Source organism: Leuciscus leuciscus, assembly GCF_965113295.1.
Source record: "Leuciscus leuciscus genome assembly, chromosome: 22".
Taxonomy (NCBI): Eukaryota; Metazoa; Chordata; class Actinopteri; order Cypriniformes; family Leuciscidae; genus Leuciscus; species Leuciscus leuciscus.
The window spans coordinates 6,364,801-6,373,396 of record NC_138746.1 but is presented as its reverse complement, the minus strand read 5'-3'; the positions used below and the strand labels follow the sequence as shown (position 1 = coordinate 6,373,396).

Genomic DNA, 8,596 nt, shown 5'->3' with positions numbered 1-8,596 from the left:
TTTCGTCACTTTGAATCGAATCAATTGAACCTCGCAAAATGATTCACTGATTCGAAGCGCTCGAAACGCCACACGCTGGTGACCCCTGCTGGTCAGAACGAGATAATGCAACGAAAACTCAGCTCAAACATTCATAAAAACACCTTTTACAAAACAATTGCAAATGTTTTATTGAAGGTGTAATCTATTAGATGCGATACAAATAATCCAATACCGTTAAATATCAAGTGTCTTTATAATATGTGTTATTTTATTAAACTGTAGGACTTGTTTTGTTTGTTTTATGTAGATTTTTGGTTAATCATACCAATAAGAGACTTCTAATAGCAATTTTTCATTTTTCTTATACAAATGTGTCATTAAATGTCTACAAATTTAGGTTTACATAGATAATCATCAACCACTGATTTTATAATAATAATAATTATAACTTTTTACAGTCTATTAATTTATGAATAATAATAATTATTATTATTATGCTTTAAACAACAAAACAATTCAACATACATTTTGGAGCTAGGTGGAAAAAAATAAAACACACACACACACACACAAAATAAAATAAAACATACATTCAAATTGTATCATTCAAATATTTTGAACTGATGAACAGTTTAGTTTAGTTTAATAGCTTTTCTATTAGTACTAGTTTGAATAGTAGAAAAGTAATTTTGGTACTCATGATTAAACTTATGAATGTGATATTTGACTTAAAGTTTACAGATTAATTACAAAATTAATTATCATACTTTAAAAATATGTTATTAATTATCATAGCAAAATCTAAATTAAAGACACATAGACACATAATACCATAACTTTTTCACATCAACCATTGACATTTACATTTCGTTGAACATTTACATTGAAATCATGTGACTTTGTCAGTTTTATAGACGCTCCGAATCACTGGTTCGAAACAAATGATTCACAAAGGTTTTGAACTGAAGCTTCACGAAGCGTGTTTCGAAAGCGTTGATCACAAGACTAGTGGGCGGTACTCTGTAGTTTATTAACTCAAAGTGTAGTCATTTGTACTACCGTGTTGTAAGTTTCTTTGCAATGGTGGATTTGTAAGTCCCGTCTAAAGCAAACGGGTTGATTCATAATGACCGAGGTGTGTAAAGAGGAGTTCGGCACTGCAGTGGGTCCAGTGGAGAAATGGACCCTGCGGTCCGGCAGTGTGTGTGTGGAGATCATCTCTCTGGGCTGTGTGATAAAGTCCATCACAACAGAGGATCGCAGCGGTCAAAGTGCGGATTTAGTGTTAGGATACGATGATTTAGAAGGCAAGTTCTATCATTCAGTTAATGAGAGCGTTTCATTATTGTGCATAACAGGTATTTTAGACTGACATGTTGATTAGAGACAGCTTAAAATAATTTCTTGACCGGTTTTAACAATTTATTTGCTTATTCCTGCCAGATGTATCCTCTCTGTACAGAGAAAGAAATTAAGAAACAATAATGGTTCTTTAATTTCAACTGTTTCTGAGAAATTGTTTCAGAAATTGTCCAGTTGATTAAATGGAGAATACACGAAGGCTTTTGCTTTTTAGAGTTTTATTAGATTAATTCTAGTTTGTGCAACATCTAGTTTGTAGCCTATAACATTTAAGAATGTAACGTTAGTCAGGCATTGCTCATGAAATTCTCCCAAAAAACAAATAATCCAAGCTGCAAAATACACATTAATTTTACAGTGTTAAATTTAGTGTCAACAATTGACTTTTGGAAACATATTTTTTACTTAATGATATTTTCAGGGATTTCTCAATATGAAAAAGCAACTTGTAAGTAATAAAATGTTCCAATAAAAATTGTAATGTCTTTGAAAAAAATATAAAACTGACTAAAACATCCTTTTAGATTCTTTCATTCATAGGCTAAAACATAAAAAAAAAACCTCTTTGCAGTTTAATCAAGGTGTTTGTTTGAAAAAGAAAGTTCAGTGTAGTAAAGGCTAAGTCATTATCAGAATTAATCTAATTAAAAATGTTATACATCATATTTAAGAGCACTGAATCACTGCAGAGGCTGTGCCAACAGAAAGGCTGCTAATAAATCTTCTCTTTATTGCCCAATTTGTGCTTTTAAAAGGCCAACACTACAGATATTGAGAAAGCAGAGTTGCTGATGCCCTTTTTGAAATATACACTCACCTAAAGGATTATTAGGAACACCTGTTCAATTTCTCATTAATGCAATTATCTAATCAACCAATCACATGGCAGTTGCTTCAATGCATTTAGGGGTGTGGTCCTGGTCAAGACAATCTCCTGAACTCCAAACTGAATGTCAGAATGGGAAAGAAAGGTGATTTAAGCAATTTTGAGCGTGGCATGGTTGTTGGTGCCAGACGGGTCGGTCTGAGTATTTCACAATCTGCTCAGTTACTGGGATTTTCACGCACAACCATTTCTAGGGTTTACAAAGAATGGTGTGAAAAGGGAAAAACATCCAGTATGCAGCAGTCCTGTGGGCGAAAATGCCTTGTTGATGCTAGTGGTCAGAGGAGAATGGGCCGACTGATTCAAGCTGATAGAAGAGCAACTTTGACTGAAATAACCACTCGTTACAACCGAGGTATGCAGCAAAGCATTTGTGAAGCCACAACACGCACAACCTTGAGGCGGATGGGCTACAACAGCAGAAGACCCCACCGGGTACCACTCATCTCCACTACAAATAGGAAAAAGAGGCTACAATTTGCACGAGCTCACCAAAATTGGACAGTTGAAGACTGGAAAAATGTTGCCTGGTCTGATGAGTCTCGATTTCTGTTGAGACATTCAGATGGTAGAGTCAGAATTTGGCGTAAACAGAATGAGAACATGGATCCATCATGCCTTGTTACCACTGTGCAGGCTGGTGGTGGTGGTGTAATGGTGTGGGGGATGTTTTCTTGGCACACTTTAGGCCCCTTAGTGCCAATTGGGCATCGTTTAAATGCCACGGCCTACCTGAGCATTGTTTCTGACCATGTCCATCCCTTTATGACCACCATGTACCCATCCTCTGATGGCTGTCACAAAGCTTGAATCATTTCAAATTGGTTTCTTGAACATGACAATGAGTTCACTGTACTAAAATGGCCCCCACAGTCACCAGATCTCAACCCAATAGAGCATCTTTGGGATGTGGTGGAACGGGAGCTTCGTGCCCTGGATGTGCATCCCACAAATCTACATCAACTGCAAGATGCTATCCTATCAATATGGGCCAACATTTCTAAAGAATGCTTTCAGCACCTTGTTGAATCAATGCCACGTAGAATTAAGGCAGTTCTGAAGGCGAAAGGGGGTCAAACACAGTATTAGTATGGTGTTCCTAATAATCCTTTAGGTGAGTGTATGTAATTGTGGGAAGTGATGAACAATTGCACAACATTTACTCATTTCACAAAAATCTTTGAAAACAGATGTTCACTATTCAAGATTGTTCGTAGATTTTGAAATAAACACAAGGGGAACTATCATTTCTGTAATCCAGAAAATCTGTAATCCAATGCCACATTTCCTCAACCATGGGGCCTCAGCAGACTTCCTAGTGGGCCTCAAGATGACTTAAAATAATTTTAAAATTAGACAAAACAAGCTTTTTAAACAACTAAAATCAAGATCTTTCTTTATAATGGCATGGCCATTTTTATATAGAATAGACATTTTTCTAGCAATGCCAAGCTCTAAAATATTTATATCTAGAAATCCTTATCCAGTAAATGAGCATCTATAAAAGTCATGCAATGCTGCAAATTCATTGGTTAAAGAGACTGGGAACCCTTAAAGGGATAGTTCACCCTAAAATTAAAATGAAGTCATAATTTACTCACCCTGGTGTTGTTCTAATGCTGTATGCCCTTCTGTCTTTTATGGACCACAAAAGAAGATTTTTTTTTAAATGTCCCGCTCGTGCTCAACCATATAATGGCAGTGAATAGCAACCAGCATCAAGCTTTTTAAAAAAGACTCAAAAGTATCACAGAATGATCCCATGCGTCACATGCCGTATAGTCAAAGTGTTCTGGGGGTATACGCTATGAAATGTAATGTATTAATAAACGAAAATCCTGACTTTGGCCGTTGGTCTTCAAGGGTTAGGTCTCCCCAAAATAAAAATTAATTTGCTCAGAAAAGCACACAAGTTGTGAGAAATCAAGATTAACAAAAACAAAACATGAAATACAACGCCTAGACATCCCCAAAAAAGTATCCATGTACTTTCTTCACTGAGTTGAATTTCCCCAGACCAGAGATATTTTAAGAACGTTCAGCCCTTAAAACTTCTGGAATCTTGACAATTTCATTAACAGAAACTAGGAGAGTCAAGTCTTTCAATATTGTTGTGGACAATAGGTGAGCCTTGGAGTCAAAAAGGTTGAGAACCACCGCTGTAATCAGCCAAGCAGGCAAAGTTATGTGCAGATGATCTCAGAATAACCAAATGTGTGTGTATTAATCAGCCTTGTTGACATATCCGTCTATCGCTAGGCATAACTAACTAGAGATACTGAATGAAAATAATGATTCATTTCCTTTATTTCACTCTAGGTTATCTCTCAAACCCTCGCTACTTTGGAGCTGTGGTAGGCCGGGTTGCAAACCGCATTGCCAAGGGCCGGTTTGTGATAGATGAGAAGGAATATAAACTGGCTATAAACAATGGACCCAATGCTCTGCATGGAGGACTGAAGGGCTTTGACAAGGTTAACAAATGCATATATGTCTGTCCCTTTTGTCCCATTATATGTTATTTGTCATTTCTTTCATGTGAGTTGTCGCATCTGGCATTTCATTAAGGACATTTGTGTGTTGTAGGCCGTGTGGACCACAGAGGCTGTGGATAACGGAGTGAAACTGCGTCACAGTAGTCCAGGTGGTGATGAGGGTTACCCTGGGAACCTAAACGCTTGTGTCACCTACACACTGGAGAAGAACACACTGAGTGTGCTGTACCACGCACAGACTGACCATACTACACCAATCAACCTCACCAACCATTCATACTTCAACCTGGCTGGACAGGTAGGGCTACATGCTCAGAGATTTTGGGCTGTTCCAGACAAAACATGATAAATCGTGGCGATTTCTGTGGTCGTGGCTCATAAATGGTGGTCCTACATCGTACAGTGAGAGAGGTTCAAAGACGGCCTCTTGCGACCAAAGATAGCCTTCAATACTTTTCTAAAAGTGTCAGAAATTTAGCATGATCACAGTGTGTTTGCTGCTACGACCTACGTCTACTTACTAGCCAATAAAAATGCAACATGAAATGGCGTATTGATCAACGCAACATGGCGCTAAAACATAAAACTACTTACCTCAAGCTCCATTTGCAAGATTGACATGTCAAGTTGGCCTCGTTTCCGTGTCCATATTCTCCTCTTTCGCTTCATCCTCTTTTTTTAAGCAGACATAAAAACCACAATTGCCAAAGTGCGATTCATCTTGCTCTATTTGTTTACCACTAGCACATGCTGATGACATGTCGTAGCCTACGATTCAATAGGTGTCATCATCGTACAGTCTACATACATGTTATTAGATCCATGTCGTACAGTGTGATTTGTTATGAACTTACAGGACTCTTGGTGACTATATTTAAGATTTTATTAATCGTCTTTTGTGGACACAGCTGGTGTATTCCTACTATCAATAATTGCTATTTAATGTCCCACGTTCTGCAGGGATCACCAGACATTTACGACCATGAGGTGACCATCTCAGCGGAGTCGTACCTGCCTGTGGATGATACAATGATCCCCACAGGTCTGAATTCAAAAATTAAAAAATTCAAATTCAAATTCAAACTGTCAAACGTGGTTTTGTGTGGTTTCTTTACTATGTACAGGAGAGGTGAAATCTGTGGAGAAGACCCTGTTCGACCTGAGAAAGCCTGTTCTTCTTGGCTCTAGATTGAAAGAGCTGCCTGGTCCAGGGTTTGATCACAACTTCTGTCTGTGCTCGCCTGGTGAACCGCCACTGGAGAGAAAATGTGCACGGTAACGTGTCATTTGTATTGGAATATTGACTTCATGATATAACACTTTATGCATCTTAATATTAGCACACATGTTGGTCTCTGTAGAGTGGTGCATCCTGGGACGGGTCGTGTCCTGGAGGTGAGCACTACACAGCCTGGGGTTCAGTTCTACACCTCCAACTTCCTGGATGGGACATTGAAAGGGAAGGGTGGAGCTGCTTACTCCAAACACAGTGCCTTCTGTTTAGAGACCCAAAACTGGCCAGATGCTGTTAACCAGGTAATGTAATTAAAAGAACATGTACAATGTACACTACCACTGATCATTTGGGGGTCAGTAAGATTTAATTTTTAATGTTTTTATTCAGCAAGGATGCATTGACATGCAGTCAATTGTTTTAAATTGTAATCATATTTTACAATATTACTGTTTTTATTGTATTTTTGATCATCAAATGCAGCTTTGGTGACTTCTTTCAAAAATGTTTTAAAAAATCATACCAACTGCAAACTTTTGAATGGTAGTGCACATTATACTATACATCATATACAGAGCCTATTTGTGAACATGTTTATATTTATGTAATGTGTTTGCTTAGTTAAAAGCATTATGGTTCTCAATGAATGAGATTTTCTACCTTTTCTCTGTCTCTCATCAGCCTCATTTCCCTGATGCTCTGCTGAGACCAGGAGAGACGTACACACACACGACATGCTTCACATTCTCTGTGGTGTGAAACTACATGAGCATGTGAATTTTACTTTTACAACATTATACAACTGCACTTTTTTTCCTGACAGAACATTACATGTATTGCTACTAAGTAAATAAAACAAACTTTTGAGATGTCTGGGTGAATACTATAATAGAGAAAAATGTTCTATAAAAAGTGCATCTATAACATTTTGACATTTGCACAAATTAAATCAACATGATAAAATTAAACAAATGTTATTTTGTAACACAAGTGGCAAAAACTGTTAGAAAATCTGTTAATTTTTAAATAAATAAAAATAAAAATATCCACAGATCTAATATGATGTTTTATTTTATATTATTATTTTATTATCTTCCTTTATTTAACCAGGAGAATCACATTGAGATATTATTATCTCTTCTTCCAGCGAAGATAGCGGCACATAGAGTTTCACACAAAAGAATAACAATAAGACAACACCACAATTTACAACAATCAAAAGTTAGGTTAAAGCAAATCAATTAAAACAATTACAAGTATCCTGTAAAACATTTGCAAAAGACGTTTAAAAGTGCTTAAGGTTGGAAGTGCGTCTAAATTAAGAACATTTTGCAATTCGTTTTTTTTTTATTAAATTTATATACATTTATATTAAATTTATATAAAATATAATGTTTTTTTTCTAAATACATTTGATAATGCATTTTTTGGCAAAATGACATATTCGATTGTAGTCCTACATCATCAAAGAAGTTAATCATTCAAAACTCTAATAATGTATTTTATATTTGACAATTCATACTTGCATATGCCTCATGCCATACATTTAAGATTCATGCACATGCCTGGTGTTGGTGCTTATTTCTGTAATATTGCATTTAAGCAGTCCAATAGGAATCTATTGAAAAAAGACCAAAGCTTTTTGAAACTTTGCTTGTATATTTTCTATGAAATATCACTAGGGAAGTGACAGAAATAAACTTTCCCATTGATTCCCTTAAATTGATTTCCAGAGGCCTTTTTACGTGAAATGACATAAAGGCGATGTATGGTAACCCATACTCTGAATTTTCCTCTGCATTTAACCCATCCAAGTTAGTGCACACACATTAGTAGCAGTGAGTAGTGAACATACAAACACACACAGCCATTTTTGCTGTGGCAACTGAGAGTGATTGGTGGTTTTGCCTTTACTCAAGGGCACCTCAGTCATTTCCTGCAAGTATTGAGACTTGAACCCGCAACCATCGGGTTACCAGTCTGACTCTCTGACCATCAGGCCATGACTATATTAAACCCCATTAATGTATACGTAATCTTAGAGGTGAATGCATTTACACTGCATTTACAACAGTATAAATAATGTGAATTTTGAATATAGAAAAATTAAATGACACTTTTAATTATGAAATTAAAACTGCCAGTAGGTGGCGGCAAATCGCTGTCGTAATGAGTAAAGCATTCATTCCAGTGGATTGTTCAAAACGGTGGTTTCATTCTGGAACATGGCAAGTGGGTGCTTCTCATTTCTTATTTGTGCATCCTTGTTTACTTTTCCTCGTTTCCTTTCCCTGTGTTTTAGCTCCAACCCCTTTGCATGTGAGGGAAGAATGCACCTGTGTATCCTCATTCATAACTCCTTAGGAAGCTTCCTCACTCCTTGGCTGTGTCCGAAATCACCCCTTATGCCCTCATTCACTACTCCCTACATTAGTCCATTAATATAGTTCACTTAAGGGAGTGAATGAAAACGAATAAGAAGGGATGCCACTTTTGCATAGTTTGTGCTTGCTGTTTAATAATTATTTGAAACTTAGCTAATTGGCAGCTCCAGTAAGATACAAATATTAACTTTATAATAACTCTGTCATGGAAACTGTAACATGGAAACATGTATAAACCTTAATTAAACAATTT

At 36.7% G+C, this 8,596-nt stretch overlaps 1 protein-coding gene across 1 annotated transcript; it reads left to right on the top strand.

Annotated features, from left to right (window-relative positions):
• The first annotated feature begins 880 nt into the window (after positions 1-880).
• galm (galactose mutarotase) lies at positions 881-6,828 on the top strand. Its single transcript, XM_082153469.1, has 7 exons — positions 881-1,289; positions 4,550-4,704; positions 4,817-5,023; positions 5,686-5,767; positions 5,850-6,000; positions 6,087-6,261; positions 6,641-6,828. The coding sequence occupies exons 1-7, from the start codon at positions 1,109-1,111 to the stop codon at positions 6,716-6,718; spliced, it is 1,029 nt and encodes a 342-aa protein (XP_082009595.1). The 5' UTR covers positions 881-1,108; the 3' UTR covers positions 6,719-6,828.
• The last annotated feature ends 1,768 nt before the right edge of the window (positions 6,829-8,596 follow it).